The sequence below is a fragment of the Rhizoctonia solani genome, chromosome 2 (assembly GCF_016906535.1).
Source record: "Rhizoctonia solani chromosome 2, complete sequence".
Taxonomy (NCBI): Eukaryota; Fungi; Basidiomycota; class Agaricomycetes; order Cantharellales; family Ceratobasidiaceae; genus Rhizoctonia; species Rhizoctonia solani.
The window spans coordinates 652943-672323 of NC_057371.1; the positions used below are offsets into that span (position 1 = coordinate 652943).

General features: G+C 48.0%; 5 protein-coding genes and 1 non-coding gene across 6 annotated transcripts; 1 reads left to right on the forward strand and 5 right to left on the reverse strand.

The window, feature by feature from the left end:
• Nucleotides 1-329: 329 nt before the first annotated feature.
• RhiXN_04807 (uncharacterized protein) lies at nt 330-1076 on the reverse strand (the record flags this gene model as incomplete). Its single annotated transcript, XM_043324623.1, has 1 exon — nt 330-1076. The coding sequence occupies one exon, from the start codon at nt 1074-1076 to the stop codon at nt 330-332; it is 747 nt and encodes a 248-aa protein (XP_043177042.1).
• Nucleotides 1077-2009: 933 nt separating this feature from the next.
• On the reverse strand, nt 2010-7541 carry RhiXN_04808 (F-box/WD repeat-containing protein pof7; the record flags this gene model as incomplete). The annotated part of the gene is made up of 20 exons (XM_043324624.1): nt 2010-2171; nt 2261-2483; nt 2536-2673; nt 2765-2979; nt 3125-4121; nt 4231-4253; nt 4615-4670; nt 4729-4855; nt 4925-5009; nt 5074-5168; nt 5224-5330; nt 5455-5479; nt 5532-5843; nt 5896-5972; nt 6022-6286; nt 6419-6671; nt 6736-6941; nt 6988-7169; nt 7222-7442; nt 7507-7541. The coding sequence occupies 20 exons, from the start codon at nt 7539-7541 to the stop codon at nt 2010-2012; spliced, it is 3804 nt and encodes a 1267-aa protein (XP_043177043.1).
• A 469-nt stretch (nt 7542-8010) lies between these two features.
• On the reverse strand, nt 8011-9399 carry RhiXN_04809 (mRNA-capping enzyme; the record flags this gene model as incomplete). The annotated part of the gene is made up of 1 exon (XM_043324625.1): nt 8011-9399. One exon carries the CDS (start codon nt 9397-9399, stop codon nt 8011-8013), a length of 1389 nt encoding a protein of 462 aa, XP_043177044.1.
• A 2253-nt stretch (nt 9400-11652) lies between these two features.
• On the reverse strand, nt 11653-11735 carry RhiXN_12360. Its single transcript has one exon. It is a non-coding gene; the product is annotated as a tRNA-Gln (tRNA).
• Nucleotides 11736-12996: 1261 nt separating this feature from the next.
• Nucleotides 12997-14511, forward strand: RhiXN_04810 (uncharacterized protein; the record flags this gene model as incomplete). The annotated part of the gene is made up of 6 exons (XM_043324626.1): nt 12997-13066; nt 13118-13252; nt 13304-13379; nt 13444-13614; nt 13683-13842; nt 14011-14511. 6 exons carry the CDS (start codon nt 12997-12999, stop codon nt 14509-14511), a joined length of 1113 nt encoding a protein of 370 aa, XP_043177045.1.
• A 2758-nt stretch (nt 14512-17269) lies between these two features.
• On the reverse strand, nt 17270-18571 carry RhiXN_04811 (mRNA-capping enzyme; the record flags this gene model as incomplete). The annotated part of the gene is made up of 1 exon (XM_043324627.1): nt 17270-18571. One exon carries the CDS (start codon nt 18569-18571, stop codon nt 17270-17272), a length of 1302 nt encoding a protein of 433 aa, XP_043177046.1.
• Between the last annotated feature and the right edge of the window lie 810 nt (nt 18572-19381).

The following is a 19381-nucleotide window of genomic DNA, read 5'->3' on the forward strand; positions in this document are numbered from 1 at the left end:
TCAGGCCAAACTACGTAGTCCGGGATTAGCACAGCATATGTTTTACGTAGTCCGGTGATTCAGAATGAGTTACCAAATCGCTTAGGTTTATTCATGATTCAGTCGTTAATTGACACGTGTCGGCATCGCTCGTCTCATCCAAGCACCAGTAAGGACCGATGCTTCAGCGATATCCCCTCGCCTTGTTGGGTCCATCCGGAACCACGATAATTTTGGGGGATTTGAAATCTTTAACAACGTCAGTCGAATGCCGGTAATATTAAGAAATCCAAGTTTACCTCTTTCTCACCATCCCTGCATGACACCACAAGGCCACTGCCGTATGCTTATCAAACCATACTACTAAGCAAAAGCACCCCGGCCTTGACTCCATCAACGATCAGAACCTTTTCGGCCAGCTTCTCGCCAAGAGCTTGCGTGATAGCTTCTTCCATCCCTACCATCCCCGCACAACCAAGGCAAATAGCGCTCGCGCCCCGGTCCTGAACAAGTACCTTGGCCGCCTGACCTATCTTGCGATACACCTCGGCCTGAGGCACCTGATGAAGCTCGATTGCAGTGTACCCCGTGGACATGACACCAGCAAACCTTGTCGAGTCGCGTGCACCCAAGAAATTGGCGAGGGCGTTGGTCAAGAGCGTTTCCCAGACTTGGCCAGTGGTGATGATACCGAACTTGTCCGACGGAGTCGTGTGGGCTAGAGAGTACAGGACCGAGGCCTCAAAGATGCCCAGAGTTGGGACCTTGCCTTGAGATGCCTCGCGGAGAAGCCGAGGGAGCGGGTGCTCGCTGTAGCAAGCAACGAGATAGCCATCGTATTCTTGCGCATGAAGACTAGGAAGCAGCTGTGATAAGCAGACCCTTGCCGAGGCATGACATCCTTCCTCATCATCAATAGATTTGGGGCATTCTGGGGGGCCGGTGAAGAAGGACAAGGTAACGTGTGCAGGGGGAGGCCAAGTCTGGAACATGGTCACGAGTGATTCGGTCATGCTTTGGGACGAATTAGGGTTGATGACTAGGATTTTTCCTTCTCTTCGCCCCCTAGCATTCCCCATGGCGAGTACCGAAGACATGGCGCCGGAGTGGGCTGGGCAGTATCTCAAGGATGGTGTGGCAAGAGTATTGACGTCAAGCTCAAGTTGACAGCGCTAATCATTAATTTACCAATTCGCGTAGCTCTATCCGATTGGCGCCATCCATGCCCATGTATTGCACTTTTTTGGGACACAGTGTATAGGACAGTTAATATTTCGTGCCTTTCTTGAATTGCGGTTGGGGAAATCGAATCAGTATGTTTGTTATCTCTTATCTGGATGAGCGATACGCGCTCGGGATGATCTAGGGCGGGATTGCCTATGTGGTGACTGCGCGATACAATGCATGAGAGGTTCCCTTGGCTGCGTAGTAGTAGTCAGCCTGAGGGGACTAGCACGATGAGCTATACACGTGGGTCTATAGTTTAACAAGAATTTTACCTCGAGAGTAGTAGAATAAATCGAGTAATATAGCCGGAACTTCTGAAACCGGCAGAATCGGCTCGCGTGTCTCACAATCAACCCCCAAAAAGAATTTGAAAGGGAAAAAACTATTTTAAATCGATAGCACTAACAATCGTAACAAAAAGACAACGGTACGAGGCGACACGAGCAAAAGAATCCATAGCTGCGAGATGTACGTAATATGCAAATGGTATGTGTATGGGGGTTGTGGGATAGATGCGGTATGTGAGTAGGTAAGGAAAAAAGAGAGAAAAAAGGGTACAAATCGTAATTTAGAGTTTTTTTTTAAGAAACTGTTCAAACGTGGATCATAGATCATAGGTCAAATCATGAAAATCGTCGGGTTCGAGTCTATTGTCCTCTATCAAGGTCAAGTAGACCTGGTCGTCGGCGGAATACTCGCGCTTTTGTTCTCCTGCTGATAACCACCTCCCCTCCTCCCCCTCTGACCGTGCCCCTACCCCCACCTTTTCTACACACTTTCTCATCCAAGCACCGACCACCACATCACATCTCCTCGTCCGTCGGCCTAAACGTCCAAATTTCCATCACCGTCCGACCAGACCGACGACACATCATAACACATTTATCGTCTCTGAAGCTGACGCGCCAAACCGCCTCGCACGGAGTCGTCATCTCACGTACAAACTGGCCAGTCTTCATGTCATACTATTCCAAACATGTCAGCTCTATTCTAAAAAAAGGAATACTTTCCCATCTGGGAGAAAGAAGTAGCAAAAAGAAAGAGAGAAACTAACCATCTTGACCGATCCATCGCTCCCTCCGCTAACCATATACCGTTCGTCAAACTGTAAGCAAGTGACACTGTTATCGTGCGCACTGATCCTATGAACAGTTTCGAGCGTGGCAGTGTCATAGACGATCACTCGACCGTCTGAGCCGCCTGTGACGAGAATGTTGCCGAGCAGTTGGATTTGGCCCACGAGGGATGTGTGTCCTTGCAAAAGGGCGATACAATCTCTGCCAATTAAGGTAAGTGGGGTAAATGAGAATGGGGAAGCGGGGGATTTACCCTGTAGAAGCACTCCATATCCGGACATGCGAATCCAAAGAACCAGTGGCCAACAACTCGCCATCAAAGGCAACTGAATAGACTTCATGATAATGGCCCCTGAACTCGTAAACATTCTCCGGAATCAACATCCCACAACTTTTTCCTTTTCGTTAGTCCCGTTCTCGAAAGACAAAAAGAAAGGGAAAACAAGACGTACCCGACAAGTTGCGTCATAACTGCCGCTTACGGCCAATTTGCCTGCAACCTCCAAGCATCGGACCGAATCTGTATGTCCCTGGAGAACATGAACTTCCCTGCCCGCGCAATATCCCAGACTCGAACAGTGGTATCTCGAGAACCAGAGACAGCGATCGGGCGTGAGTCGAGGACTTTAAGGCATCGAATGGTGGATGTATGTCCTTTAAGGACATGCAGGCAGTTGCTACATAATAACGCAAAGAGCTAAGTTGAAATACAGTGAGGGAGCAAGAAGAGACTAACCCAGTTGTAAGATCCCATACTCTTACTTCCCGATCGCACCCTCCCGAAACAACAATCGCTCCATTCTGACCCCACCCAGCCGAAGCATTCGACGCATCTGGCTGACCGTTTGTTCGACTCTCCGTGTTCTCTGTCGAACACCCTCCCAAAAGCGACCGGGCGTGACCTGGGCATCACACGCAACTTGCTCGGGCGTTCGTTCTTCCTCTCCTTCCGCCGTTTTCAAAACACCACCTCGACTGACAAGACCGAGCGTCCACACGCCAAGCGTATGCCCTACAAGTGTTCGGACGAGCCGACCGGTTCGGGAGGAGAATACGTGGATCCGGTGGTTTGCCAAACCAACAACGATCCATTCGTCATCCATCGCGACAGACGTAACGACCCCATCGTCTGAAGAATTGTGCGCCCGAAGGATCCGACCGCCCTTTAGCCAATTGCGAGCAGTAAGATAGGCCAATTTGTAATGATACTGGTGCGTAAGCTGTCTGGGTATTGATGAAGCCGGGAATGGATAGCAAGGCATATCGGACGATGGGCCGGATCCGGGGGCAGTGGTAGTAATCGACAGTCTCCTCATCCCTCTCACAAGTTCATCATACCTCGGCACAGGACCCATACCAGGACCGGACTTGGGACTACCATAGCCGGCCTGGTCGCAGAGGACCTTCCAGGTCCACTCGTCGGCAACAAGCGCATTCCAGAAACGGCTGACCTGAGCGGCCCTAGCGAGTGTCTTGGCATCGCCTATGAGACTAAGCACGTAGAGCGAGACCTCGAGCGGAAGTTCGCGCAAAAAGTCTCGCTTGAGTCTCGGCTGAATAAGGGCGTTTGCGTGCACGAGCTGGTCGACGTCGCATGCTTGGATAAGCTGCGTGACGAATTCCCGCCGCTGGGAGGGAGAGAGGAGGTAGAAGTACGGCAGGACGTCGCGGTTGAATGAGATCGGTGCTTGGTGTTGTTTGTGCGAGTCTGGACGGGGAGAAGGGGCCGGCGTTGGGGGAGAGAAGACGGGAACGAGCACAGTATTCGGTGACGAGGGGGTGTGGATTCCAGGCGATACGGGGGGAGACGGTGGTGCTGGCGGAACTACGGCCCACTCGCTGCACCAGCAACATATAGCATCGAACACGCGTCCCGTTGAATAGTATTGTACGCAATACACGACACATCTCGTCAGTCCACTCCCGATAAAGATATGCCTCTGCTCACCCGACAAAGTGCTCAGCCGCCATCTGTGCGTACGTGCTCATTTCGAAGTATTAGGTAGTCAAGTAAACAAGTAACCAGAAAATGCAATGTGTCTATACAAACAGATCGGGGTCAACACAAAGGGGAGAGGAAAAGTCGTCAGAGCCCGTCGTCGTCGTGAGGACGCCTCAAGTTATTATGTAATCCCATCTGACAACCAACATTTGTATCCTCAATCATCCGAACATGAAGCGAATCTAAGCAAACATCTCGTGCAATCGAATTAATCCCAAATCTAGAAACACTCGTTTCATGCTCCACGTCTCGTTACAAAATTCTACAATTGCAATCCATGCGAGTCAGTTCAACTTTGATCATCTGTATTCTCGACGCCGGGAGACGCACCGACAAGTCATCCTTGGTCGCCACACCCAACACAAATTTGCGATTCCAGTCTGTAACTATATCCTCCCTTTCCGTTTAGGCTCCGTGCTTTGTATATTACGAAAAGAGACCCACCGATCGCAAAATCCGTAGTCTCCAAAAACGCCTCGAGCTCCTCCAACGGCGTCTCGGGCGTAATCACAGTGTACTCCACTCCAGTCCCACGTGCAAATTTAGTCATATAATTCGAGATTAAATCCGACTTTGGGGGAGGAGGGGAGATTCATTTAATAAATCAGTATGATAAAGCAGGGCAGATCTAGGAACTCACAGGATTGGCGCTCCCTGCCTCCCACTTGGTTTTCAAATCCGCAACGTTGATGTATCCTACGGGCTTTCTCCTCGAGTCTAGTACTCTAGGAACCCAACCCATCGATTCAGTCTTGGCCATCTCTTGTGAATAAATTGGGTAGGACTCACGGAATGTACGAAAAGTCACGATCGTACGCTAGTTCGATGGCCTTGACAACATGTTCGCTGCGAGAAAGAGCAAACGCGGGTGGGAGTTGTAAGTCCTGCAATTGGTTTATTTTATTGATAAGTAGGAACTCGAGGAGAGTAGGCAAGTACTTCTACAACGGCTCCCCGATACTTGCTTGGTCCAGCAGACGGTGATCGAGTGTTCGAGCCCAGCGAATTAAGAGATGCAAGAGGAGCAGCTGTCGTCGCCATATTACCTAGTCTAACTTTCAATTATATCAATCCAGGCGAGCTCGGCGCAAGGGATAAGATCGTGGTCTTCCAAGAGCGGATCATCCAACACCGCCACAATCTAATTGTTTCCCCAATAATTACGCTTACTTAACCAAATCACGGAATAAAAAATCTAAATTCGCTACAAAGAATAGACTAGCACAGCTGACTATATAAAAACACACGGGGAATCTAAAATCCAAACCCATGCGTATGTCCCCGCCCGGGAACCCTCCACCGCCGCCCCCTGGGAACCCGCCGCCGCCTCCAAACCCGCTGAACCCACCGAACCCGCCCCGTCCGCCGCCTTGCATCTGGGCCAACATCTCGGCGAGGTTCATCTGCATACCCATCATCGGGTCGCCCATTCCGCCCATTCCGCCGCCAGCTGATTCGCCGTCTTCATCTACACCCATATCGTAGCGCCTTCGTCTCTGTGGATCAGAGAGAACGGTATATGCTTCGGTGAGTATTTTGAATTTTTCTTCGTCTCCGCCCTAGCGGTAATCATTAGCCAAGAAGGCTGAAGAGGGAGTATGGACAACTTACCTTGTCGGGGTGGTGAATCAGACTTTCTCGTCGGTATGCTTTTTTGATTTCCGGGTCTGAGCAGTCTCGCGCGACGTCTGCCAATCGATTAGTCACGAGTAGAGGTTATAGGAAATACACACGCACTTAGGATCTTGTAGTAGTCCTTGGTCTTGCTCCTCTTTAGTAATACCTCGGCCTTCCTGACCTCTTCTGCGATTGACCGGACTTCTCCTCCCGCTGCACCGTCGCTCTCTGCAGACTCCTGAGCAGCTTTGAAATCACGAACAGCATCCTCATAATGTTCCAATTCAAGATGGATCCTCGCGCGCGTCCGTAGGGCCTTGTACGAATCAGGATTCAGCGCAAGAGATGCATTGGTATCCTCCAACGCTGGTTCAAGTTGTTTCAACTACAAGTACCAATTAGCACACAGACAAAGGGGGGATAAAAAAATGCACCTTGAACTGAGCTGTTGCCCGATTACTCAATAATATAGCCCTCAGATGCCTCCTCCACCTTCACTCTGCGCCTGACCAATTACCTCGAGTGCTTCACCATATCTCTCAACGGCTTCGCCCAATCGACCCGCCTTGAAGAACGTGTTACCCTCTTCCTTGACTCGCTCGACTTCCTTGGCTCGTCGAAGCAGCTGACGCGCAGGAGTACAATCCGGGTCCAGGCGCAAAGCCTGTTGCGCATGCTGAATGGCTTTTGGTATTTGATTCGTCAAGAACAGAATCAAGCCTCGTAGAGTGAGAACTTCTGACGAATTCGGCGCCAACCGCAAGGCGTCACTGTGATAATTCAAATTGTAGAGATAGATGAGCTATATAGTAAATTTGATCGCGTGAGACGTACCTGACGGCATTCTGAGCACCAGTCCAGCTACCACGTGCGACTTCGCACTCGACTCGCCAGCACCTCCATTGAACGGGCACGTCGCCTTCCACAGCCTCGACAGCTTGCTCGAGCGCCAATCGAGCAGCACCCCATTCGTTCTTGTCCTTGGCATCCTTGAATCTCTTGAGATGCAATTCCAACCCCTCTGCCCGCTTTCGCACATCCTGGACCCCCGGCGTCGAATCGGCAAATCTCGAAGGGCAGCCAGACATGCGGGAACATCTCCGAGCGCAAGGTGAATCGGGCAAGACGGAGCAGTGTCTTGGGTACTGGATTCGCAGACTGTAGAGACGCTGCTGTTTGGCAGTCGGATAGCGCTTGGCTGAACTTTTTGAGCGCCATATACGATGCGGCACGGTTGGTTAGGTAACTCGGTTCGTTGGGATTCATACCTGCTCATCCTATGCATGAACAACAGTACCAATAGCAGAGTGGTATACGCACTAATAGCCTTTGAATAGCTCTCGATCGCGCTCTCATATTGACCCTTTCGAAACTGATCGTTCCCCCGCTCCTTGATGATCTCTGCCTGCGCCGCCAGATCTAACTGGTCAGGACCGGTATCCGTATCTGAAGAGCTCTCCATCTCGTCGTCGGGAATAACAATCGGCTCCTCTGTCGCACCAGTTGTAGTCGCACTCGCGGCAGCAGCTTGCTTCTTGCGACTAGGGTTTAAAATCTGCTCATCAGTCCCTTGACCCTGGTTTCGATTTGTCAACTCGTACGTACGCTGCACCAGACTTTTTCTTCTTGTTGCCTGCCATCGCTTTCGGATACGGAGTGAGTGGTGGGGAGATGGAGAGGAAAAATAGGTATATCTGTTAAGCGCCCGGCGGGTGGTTCGGTGAAGAAGGTGCTGGAATGGACTGGAAGCTGACATACGCCGGTCAGCGTCTATGCGCGGACGGGAACTGTTGAGTATATGCGTTTCGGTCTTGATGATTCATTTTATGCAAATGGCTAATGGCAATTATTAGAGGGTGAATATATTTGGATGACTCGTGCCCGATCTATGGGACAATCAGAGCCTTATTATGGAGTGTAAAAACAGATTTGAGACATCTGGCGATAAATTTCATTCATCCAGTTAAAGTGCGGCTAGTCAACTGAAAAATCGATAAGAGTATTCGTTAATTGATTAAACCGTACGGCATAGAAGATAGAAAACGATAGAAAAATAGCTAGAAACTAATTTCATTGAATTCATCATCATGTACCAAGAATCTTGCTTGGCTACCACAGCTCCCATTCTCTCCGGTAATAGTATGTAGCATGTAAAATACTGTGGTCATCAACCATTCTAACCTCTGGTATCTTATCTCTCAGCCATTCTATCATCTTCACAATTTTTCCAGACCGCTGCGAGTCGGCGATATACAGGTGATTGTACCTCTCGTCGTTCCGATCCCCAACATACGTGTTGAAGAAGTTGATCCGTCGAAGCGGGTGGCTAGATACCATATTCAGGAAAGAGCTAATGCTTTGAAGATATACCTCGCAAGAGACCAAGATCAAGTTTTCAAGCGCCGGAATCTTGTCGTCGGGTAAGGAACTCCGCGGGGAGTCTCTCCAAAAGTCGTCTGGGCTCCGATAGTGATCATTCGCGTCGAATACCCAATCATATAAGACCAGCGTTTTGAGACCCGGTAATCCGCGGAGAACTCTCCGAAGTAGGGCTTTCCTCAGATGAAACCCCCCTTCTAGTCTTAACGTGTCAGCCTGAACTCGCCCTAGAGCGGCTGACAGCTCGGCAACGTCAAAAGCTTCAACACGGTCATCGTCACCCATGTATTCACGATCATAAATGCAGGGATGTATCTCCCTTCCTGGCTTCCTTATCCTCGCAAACCTGTAGTCAAACTGTAAGGTTACACGATATTGACCAGGGGCAATCAGGGCAGATATTAACTTGAAACTATTGAAGTACAACCCCTGGAGAAAAAGCGTCTTCAGTGTGGGAAAGACGATGGGTGCAAGCGCATCAGTTTTGATTGGAGCACTTTGATCGCGAAAAGTATGGACTCTAATAATGTGCAAATCCCGTGGCTCAGGGGCGGAAGAGAGGGACTGTAGAAAGGTAACAATAGTGTTATCGTAACCGAGTGTGATATTCCATATCTGAAGCTCAACAAGCCTAGATGAGAATGACACGTTGTTCCAGTTAACTCGAACACCACTAATACGAAATGCAGTGAGGGACTCCAAAACGCGAATAACTGTGGAATGTTGACGAGGGTTTCCGGGAAAGATATAGCCGTCCAAGTCTCTTTCGCCCTCCCGATCATCATCAAGTTCATACAGAGGATGATATTCAAGTTTGGGCCGAGTCTTAATCGATAACTCGGACAATGGCCCAGTGGCGACGTGGTTCAGCAGCGTACGAACAAAACCTCTGACTCGCTTAAGGTCGTTGCTGAAAAGGTTCACTGTCCGGAACCGAGGTCCATGCTCCGACATAAGTTGCATAAAGGCGTCCTTCCAATGCTCAGTACCATCGTCATGTGCCGCCAGGTGCAATCGGCTCGCTCCTGCCCTTTGGAGACTCCGGTAAAAGGCCTCCGGATTCCAGGTATCTTGGCGTGAGCCCAGAGGTAGCACCGACCATAGCACTCCTCTAGTCATCACAATGTCTCTCCATGCAGAACAGACGCCACACAATGTATACAGGCGAGCATATAGTGATGCACGCTATCCTTCATCGATATGTGTACTTGCGGGCCTTGCTTGTAATCAAAAACGAAGCATAAAAATCTCAATAGGATCTCTCTGGGGAAGCGTAGTACTGGTGACTCCAGGATATTCCGAGTTCGCAATAGAGTGGTGGTCGTCTTGGGTAACTGGTCGGACATGGCGGTGTGTACGTTTTTGAGAATGGAATCGACTCTAGGTCCAAGGTCCTCGAGTCGTACGAACCTACTTAATGGATCGGTGCCTATTTCTGTGCAAGTGTCTACGTAATGGTGAATGCGGTCATGAGGGAAGCGGCCTCTTCCCACCGCTTGATAGTGGCGTACGATGTTGGTGGCAACTATATGTGACGTCCACCTGTTCAATCGACCGGAGTTTACTACGGGTATAACTCACATTCAACGCACTCATTTTGTTGAGTTGGTGGTGGTAGATGGTAAATGCCTTGAAGCAACCCATGGCTGGGTCGGCGGGGCCACACGTGATCATAACTTACAATGAAGGTGTGTCAGGGAGCCTGTGTAATTTGCGAGAGTGGCCGTCACTTACAATGTCTTTCCTAATTTACTAATAATCCGGCGCAACCGGAGGTTTTTTGTAACGCCGATGAACAAGGAATTGGGATATAACAAGCTATAGCTTTAGGCTACGATACCAATAAATATGAATAATACGGTATCGATATCAAACTGCATCAGCCACAATCAATCATAGCTTCGGCTATTTGACCTCACACAATGATACCCAATTGCTTGGACTGCTATGATTGGATGAAACACGCTCACACGACGACTACAGAGAGCCCGGCCGGCAGCGGCTGGGAGTGAGAGGCGCAGAGAGAGGCATGTCAAATAGCTTGGCAGAACGGAGACTTGAGAACTAGTTTTCGCATACAAGAGGTAAACAAGTCTGTGTATGATATTTTTGAGTATAGTTATGTAGGAATTAAAAAAAAGGGATTGATTTTGCATTAGATTGGATCAGACGTAAAACAACAATCCTGTGATAGCTGAGCGTATTCACTTTCAAGCACTAGAGCATGGCTAAATCTAAAGGAACAAGTTAGTCGATATCCAACCAATCAAACCGATGCCGACCAACTAGCCACTACGAACACCAGGTTCCTTGACCTTGATTTCGACTTCCAGCTCGGAAAGGGGATGTGACCCGCTCCCTTCTTTTTCGATCTCGATCTCAACTTCACCGTGCTTTTTTCCACTTCAATTTCGAGCCCACAACCTCGGCTTCAATTCGAAGTCACTGATGGGACGTGGGAGCGGTATCGAAATAACTGGTGCAATGACTGAAGCAACAGCGATAATGGAGAATAAGCGACTGAACAACATGATGCGGTACTGGAATAATGATGTGGATGTGCTATAAGCCCTTGAGAGCGAGAGTGGGAGTGTTGAACAGGGTTTTCGGCATACGTGAGTGCCTTTTTATAGAGTAGCGTTAGTGAAATATCTTGGCTCAAACACCATCAAGGGTAAGGCTTTGCATTCAAAAGCTTGAGAAGTATAATTCATTTGATACATCGTTCTTGAGCTTGGCGGCTTGTGAATATCGGTGACGGAATCAACATCCCTAGTTGATGGGTCTGAAGAAGACCCACTTCCTCCACCAAGGATGAAGGCGAGCATAATACACTCTTTATACTGCCCTCGCAGCAGTATCAAGCGCATTGAACCGCCGATACTTTATACGTATTCTCATATACCCATAGTATATTAGTGGGGTAGCCTGTATTCAAAGCAAGATCGAAGGCTTGTGCTGGCGGGGGACCATAGAGGTTGACGGTGTTACCTTGGCTCAGCTCCTTTCGTCCCGTACGCCCTAGTAGTCTCGGTCTGCTCGCATGTCTGCGCTTTTTAGTTTTGGCATCTTTTCTCATCTCGATTGCTAGTGTATACTGTGACCTGTTCATTCCTCCAACCTGTACACATGGGGTATGCCCCAGTATTTTGTAGCCCAACATAGGGCCTGGCCCTAAAGTGACTATGCAGAAAAAAGGCGTTGTCGTGTCGTTACCAGGGATGATGTGCGGGCGAAAATGCGCAAGACCAGAGGTGGGGCCTCGAGTTTGATACGCCATTCCAGAGGGCAATATAGGGACGACGTCCGGGTGATTCATGTGGCTGATCATGAGGCTTTTGGATTCATTTCCAAGAAGCTAGATAAAAGGAAAGGCCCTAGCCAGATTCGAACTGGCGTTACCGGAATGGTGACCTGATCAGAATCCGAGGTGATAACCACTACACTATAGAGCCTCTCACGTGACTGCTCTCGGTCAGGATGGGCTGGCGCCTAATGTACAATTGCTAGCGGCGTCAACGTCATAAAGGACGCTTCCGGAGCTCTGGCAGTACCTTTCCTTCTTAAAGGGCTCTCCGACAAAATCCACTGTTTTCGTAAAGAGGACACGGGAGCTCCAGAGCACTCATAAAGATAGGTAGAAAGCACTCGTACAAAAAGGGTGTTCTGTCGAGACCCAGATGACTGTTTTGAATTTATTAATATTCTATTACATTAGATACAGTAACATATAAATTAAATATCTATGAGCTATATGCATAAAAAAGCTGTGAGCCGTACAAGCCTCATGTATTGGCCTATTCATTCGACGTCTTGAAGAATATGATACTGAGCGTCGTGGAATACTAACACCCTTACGCAACGCCCAAGGAAGCCCAGAGGTTCCTGCTTCCCACAGCAACGAAGAGCGCTCTTTCTAATTACTCGTAGTTTAAATAGTTTGTAAGGTGGTTAGGATCACTGAGCTATGTCAGCGTCGCTCGAACCATATTTGGATGTCAATTCTGTGATTGATAGACGAAATGAGCTTGGCTACAACATTGGCACAACAATTCTGGGCTTAAGCAAAACAGCGCCATTAGATTACATAGGGACTCTAAAGAGGGCGTCCTTTTTACTTGGAAGCGTGGAGTAATGACGTGACTTACTACTCACTTATATGGTTAGTCCACTTCCATTTTCGGACAGCTCCCCTGTGTCTCACCCTTGATCTACATTCACACTCAGCAACTCTTTCGTCCTTCCGTGTGACCATCATCATTTTCAGCAGAGATCTCTACCCCTGTAACTCTTCCCATAGAAGGTTATCATACAAGGTGCATACTCCCATCCCAGTCTCGAGGTACGATCCCCATATGCTGAGCTTCCTGCTCTCCCATATGCGCACGAAGTCCCAGCTCCCTTAGTGCTTATCATTGTATCTCTCACCCCTACAAGTCTATCTCACTTTCTATGGGCTACTATTGGCTCAAGGTACGCTGGCTATTCAGCCGAGGCTCATGGTCCAATAGCGGAGGTATATCTCGGCAATGGGTCAACCCCTATCCAGTATTGAACATCGAACATCGGCCATAGCTGTACCCAATCTTGACCATCACCTGGCATCTCGAACAAGCAAGCGTATCAGCGAACATGTGTGCTCTCAGCATCTACCGGACTCCAATGCATTCGGAGCTGGGATGGTACAGTGCGGCGGTGGTGATATGCGTGGTCTCTATGGCTGCGTGGTATACTCCTGGCGGAAGCAAGGTCGCAGAGTGGGTGTGGAATGGAGTCGAAGTCTACTGTGAGTACTATCAGTGCTCGCGGAGTCGGTGGCGACAGTGCTTGCGTTCAGGGGTACCGGCAGTCACACAATCCCAGGGGCATATCTCCCGGCAGTCCACACTATTGGAGGCGACGAGCACACTGCTACCCCTATTCTCTCCCAGCAACTTCAAACTAATATCAAACTTAACAGCGAAGCGACGAAGTAAGTGTTGTCAGCGGCTCCGTTCAAATAACCACACTAACTGTGAGGTAGCACATCACGACCTAGGAATCAAGTCTCGAAGCAAGACAATTCCATCAACGGTCTTAACTATCATGTCCCTACTTCGGTACGTTTAAATAGGCGAGTGCTACTTATGCTCGTTCATTGAATCAACCTGAACAAGCAAACAGATCCAGCGTTTTGCCAAAGACCAACGAAGTCAAACCTCCGAGAAACCCTACCCCAAGTCCAGCATCTTCACCCTCCTCTACTAACAATAATGAGCGAGTTCGCAAGTATTCCAAGATGCGAACTCTGAGGCTTCCTGGGAAGCCAACGCGCCCGATCCGACTTCCTACTGAGTGAGTCCTATCAAAGTTCGCCATGTACATAGGCTTTGAAGTATGACTTATGGTGCTTTTTTTGCTAGAAACGAGTTGGCTGTCCGGCGGGCTAACGAAAGGGCTGCAATCGAAGCATGTCAACGTGACAAGTACTGCGCGAGAGAGCTAGCAGGCGACGGGCTTTTCATTCATGCGCCAGCCACTAGAACCCGGCCTGAACCAGGAGCTATTGAATACTGCCATGTGGTGCGCCAAACTCGACGTGAAACTACAGTCGGCCCGATAAAGCCATCGTGGGGAAATCGATATGCCATGGAAGTCCCGGCGATCACGATTAGGGCCACAGGATACACTTATCCAAGAAACTATCCATGAATCATGCGCGAAACGGGCTCCACCTCACCCGGGTCGTAGATCCTCAACGTGCGGCAGGATCCATTAACAACCCCCTACATTTCCGACTCCAGCGAGCTATCTCCATTTGTCTCCGCTGGATTTTCCTCCTCCAGCATCGATTATACCGAAGACGAATCGAATGAGGATCGTACTCCCTTTAAGGAGTCAAAACTCGGACACATAGTCAAATATAAACGCAAAATACAAGAGCAAGGAACCAAGCGACTAAACAAGATCCGAACAAACATGTCCGATTGGCTCGCGACGATAGGCGCTGGTAACAACAAGCTCGTGGCTGACGATGTGGCTCAGAAGGCTGGCCCTGTGCTTCGTGCCTCGCCGATCCTCACTCCCTTATCAACTCCCCTTATCCCAGCATACTCGACTTGCTCATCTGACGCGTCGGCTCCTGATACTCCAATTGAAGAGTTCTATCTTGCGTCGCCCATAACTATGAGTGTATGGGCTGCGGGTAGGTATGCCCACCATCAGCAGTCCGGCCCATGCAGCCATGCATGAGCGCGATACCGTCACAGCAATAGTTACGCCCCGAGAATCCTTTACCGACGAGATTGGGGTCCCATGCTGAGCAATACTCAGCTGAAAGCGGAAGAATCGTTGCCACTCATTTTTGGCATCATTTTGCTCGCCATTTTCATCCGTTTCTTTTCGAACTCGTTTACACCTCGGCCTTGGCTACCGTTTCGGCTCTGCTTCTTCAAGAAAATACAAATACGAAAAAAAAAAAACTTCAAAATACACAAAGATCCAAAAAAAAAAAATCCATTGCAAACTTTCTCTCGCCCTCCAGTCTGCCCTGTTTACTCTACATTTCTGAACTCGTCAATTTTCTCTCTTCTGTTTTCAGCCATTTTTGTCCATTCTCCATCCATTTTATCCATTCTCGTCTATTTTCAAGCACCCCCTATCTTGTTAATCCTGATCATGTGCATTCGTTATCAGTGAGTACCCTCTTGGTCCTTTAATTGACCTCTAAAGTTTTCCACTAAAGTGTATAGCCCATAGGCTGAATTCGTCAGAATTTATTCCAAACCCCAAACACTCCTTGCTCTTATCACCTACACGTTGAACTCGCCTCGACAACCGTAGTTACAGATGCCTGCGACTACGTCTCCCTATCGCCAATATCTCGTCATTCATCGACACAATCTTCTCTAGGCTTCGGTTTGGTTTAGCCTTCCTCACCCAAATTTTCCTAAGTGTAACATAGGGAACGTAGAATTTATCCAAACCAACACTCCTTGTATCATACACGTTATCGCCTCGACAACCGTAGTTACAGATGCCTGCGACTACGTCTCCCTATCGCTCAATATCTCGTCATTCATCGACACAATCTTCTCTAGGCTTCGGTTTGGTTTAGCCTTCCTCACCCAAATCTTATCCTAAGTCCTCCAACAAGTACGGGGCACTGTAGCAACCCTATTCATCAGCATTATCGCAGTGAGTACGCATATGTATCATTATTTCTGCTTATTGACAAGAGAAAAGTGAACTAGCTGTTAGGCTGGGTAGAAAATTATACTCAACGGGCTTATAGTCGAAACAAAGGTCATATGCTAATACGGTGCCGTATAAGTACTAAATTGGAAGCATAGAACATACTCAATAATCTCTGATATTTGTGTCCCCTAGCGCACCGTGTCCCCCCCCCCCGAAAAAAAATAAAATAAACTCTATGATCGATACCGACCTTATCGTTGCATATTCGCTATTATGCAAATCGTAACCAAACACAGTCCAAATCGACCCTTCTTACCTCCCCCCCCCCCCAAATGAACTTGGTATTTGCAGCCGCGGTTTCTTGTCCCAATACGTATCCCCAACAGTATTTTCTCATCCTTCGACTTTGCCCTCATCCTTATTGGTCGAGACCCAAAACGCTTCGCATAGGCCAAACCTCGTGACTCCCAAGGCTGCTCATACTTTTAGGCTCTCTAGGGCATTTTCCAGCACGCTTTGCTCATCTCTCATCAGGCCTTGATAGACATTACATCCTGCTTCGTAGATTCCCTAACCAACTTTAGGCAACCCGATTGCTGGGCGCCACTTTTCTGTTAATCTCAGCCATTGGTCGACATCCGCATCGATATTTTCTATACTTCGTATTTCGGGCCCACCACTCGTGCTCTCCTCGCCTTACTTCACCAGACCACCTCATGTCCAACCACCTGAACAAGCCTGGGATAGCATCTCCATTTGCTCAAGCAATACAGTTGCTATATTATTTTACCTTGCAGTGTTGTAAGGCGATTCACTTTCACTACCAAACGCGCTCCGCCTTGCTTGCGTCGTAGCATACTTAAATAAGAGCAATCGAGCCTGCTCCACCTATTTTGGAGTCGAAGCATGGCTAGTACCCAAAAATGGATGGACCTATCATCACCCAAACGTCACTCAGGCGTCAGTTTCTTCATCGCTACATGCGACTAAGTCGCCTTTCGAACTTCTCTATTGACATTACGGCACTTCTCGATTTGCCGTCAGTGCATCCTGACGAGGCTGTCTGCATTTATGGCACAAAACATACCCTCAATCACATTCTGATAGCTCAAAACTACCTCCAATAATTGAAAAGCATGCCATAGCTAACCTGTAAGTGAGAGAATTTTACATATGTCTGACGATGTTAACTTGTATCAATACATTCGTAGGTGATCGTATGCCATTACAATACATCCTCAGCCCTAAATATAGGAATTGGGAAAACCATGGTTTGCAGGTGTCTATAGGCAAAATTAACCCCTGAATTCACTGGTACCTATACAGTCTATTTAGTCTTTATATGTTCATTATACGAGGGCACTCTGAAGCAGCTATTATAGCTGCCATGTATCCCATCTAGCATTGTAAGCCTGATCATATCTGCCAACAAAAACATTCGGTACATTATCCTTCAGCCATTGTACGAGGCCAGTATCTTCTCCAATCGATTCACAGCTGGTTGTAGCACCTTCCGAGTACTCATTGTCCGATGCTCTCCAAAGGTTTCCTTCAATGCCAATCCGCTTCAGCGGATAACTAGCCACCATCTTCTGGAAAGGCTGTATGCTATGGTTACCAATTGAGAGGCAGGTTAAATGAAGGCTTTCCAGTTCGGGGAGTAGGTGATGAGGGAAATCTGGCGAAGCGTCATGGTCATGATATCGATCAAGTTTAGTTGCGCTCCACTCTGGGATGGATTCGTCAATTATCCACCTATTCAACTCGAGGGTCAATAGAGCTGGCAAACCTCTCAGGAGTGTACGAATCGTATTTATGGTGCTTCCAATCGTAACTTGTCAACATGGGTCGTTCCAAGAGCATTCAGCAGCTCGGAAATGTTAATTGGGTTATCACCGCCATCGACATCCATGTCTTCATCACCACTGATATGAGAGTTACTAAAATCATCAGCCGCAACTCCTGGGGGCTGGTTAGTCTCGAAACTTGCACTATCGAGGCCCAGGCTCAATCGGTGTTTGCCGGGGGCAATCATACGAAGTACAATATTGAAAGTGTTGAAGTACAAGTTATAAAGGATCAAGGTCTGGAGCTTTGGAAGTTCAACAGGTATGAGGGCAGATACCTTAGGCGATTTACTAATATTACGGAACGTCTCGACTTCGATAACCTTTAGAACGCGTAGCTCGGGAGCAGAAGAGAGAGTCTGTACGAATGGAACAATTGCATCGTCATATCCGAGTTTAATGCTTTGTATATGAAGCTCTGTAAGCCGAGAGGAAAAGCTAATATGCTCCCAATGAAGGAGAACGTTTTTGATGCGAAAGACTACCAGTGACTTCAAAAGCAGTGCAAAGGAAGTATGTTGGGGAGAATCGCAAGGGAAAAGATAATCAAACTCTCTAGGAAATTCTGGGACCGTATAGTCCCAGTCGTGGTGGTCACTATCTTTACGATGCTTGAATCGCAGCTCTTCGAGTGCAACGGAGAATCCAGACAGAGATCCAGTGAGATCATGATCTAGTAGCGTGCAGACGGTTTCTCTGACAGTCTCCAAGTGAGTATTATTCAGGATGATGTTAATGGTACGCAGTTGTGGCCCGTATTCGGATATGAGCTTCGTGAAATCTCTCTCCCAAAACACAAAGCAACGGTGGAATGCCGCCAGATGTAGCATGCCCTTTCCCGCTCTTTGCAGGCTAAATTCATAGGGCGCTATTTCTCCGTGAGACCGGGTTCGAATCATGGGTATCACCGACCATAGAGATCCCCTATCCATTATGATATCTCTCCATGCGGAACAGACGCCACGTAAAGTATGTAAAAGGTCATAGATGAGCCATACACGTTGGTCCATTGGCCGAATAGTGAATAAGTCCGGGCCACCATCATCGAAAATGAAATTCGTGAAAATTTCTACCATAATCTCTTCGGGAGAGTGAGATATTGAGGACGCAAGTTTATTTTGGAGTCGAGTTAGAATGGCTGTGGCCTTGGGTAGCCCTTCGGAAATGGTCGCATGTACTGTATGGAGGATGGACTCGATTCTGGGTGCAAGGTCTTCTACGCTTCCGCCGTCCGTTGGCAATTTAACTATTCCAGTACATGTCTGCATATTTTTTGAACGCAGCTAACAAAGACGCCCCAGCTTCCTCCCACTCCTTGACAGCAGTATGGGGGGAACACTAGTTCAGTTAATCGATTGTTCCTGGATAGGTAATATAATTGAGTTCAACTTACATTCGGTGCATTCATTCTATCTCGCTGGATGGTATCAGACAGAAAGCAACTTGTAGCGAAAGAACTAGAGATGAAACACAAGATCGTGGTTTTATTGAGTGAGGTTACTGTAATGGCGTAAGTGTGTAACAGTTACAGTTAAGAAAGGACATACGTGTTGATTTGTAAATTCACTGGGCTGGTCGGTTTTAGGCCTAGGGTGCGGTTTAGCTAGTTTGCACAATTCCTACGTTCATTTTGTTAGTTTTATCAACTTCCGCAGCTTAAGCTATTTCATGTAAAAGAATAGCGCATATCTTCGAAACGTACATGTCTCCACTATTATATAATTACCTGACGTTACCGGTTTCGGCGGCACGCATACATTCATACTGTATAATGTAGCCCAGGGATTTACTTTTGCTTTTTCGAGTATGAAAGTGTTTTCGTTTTACCTGGCTTGTAAGCATGATCGATGACATAGAAGCTTAATCAACGAGTCTACGCCATCCAGTAAGCATAAGCCTCCGTGGCTTGCATTCCCCACAAGCGAGGCATCAAGCAAACGAGCAAATCCATTGAGTGCACTATTTTTTATGGTTCATCAACCAATTAAATCAAAAGCCTCGTGCTTAAGAATAGTCCATAGTAGATTTGATACATATTCACAGCCTAATTCTAAGAAGGATAAGGATATGGGATTCGA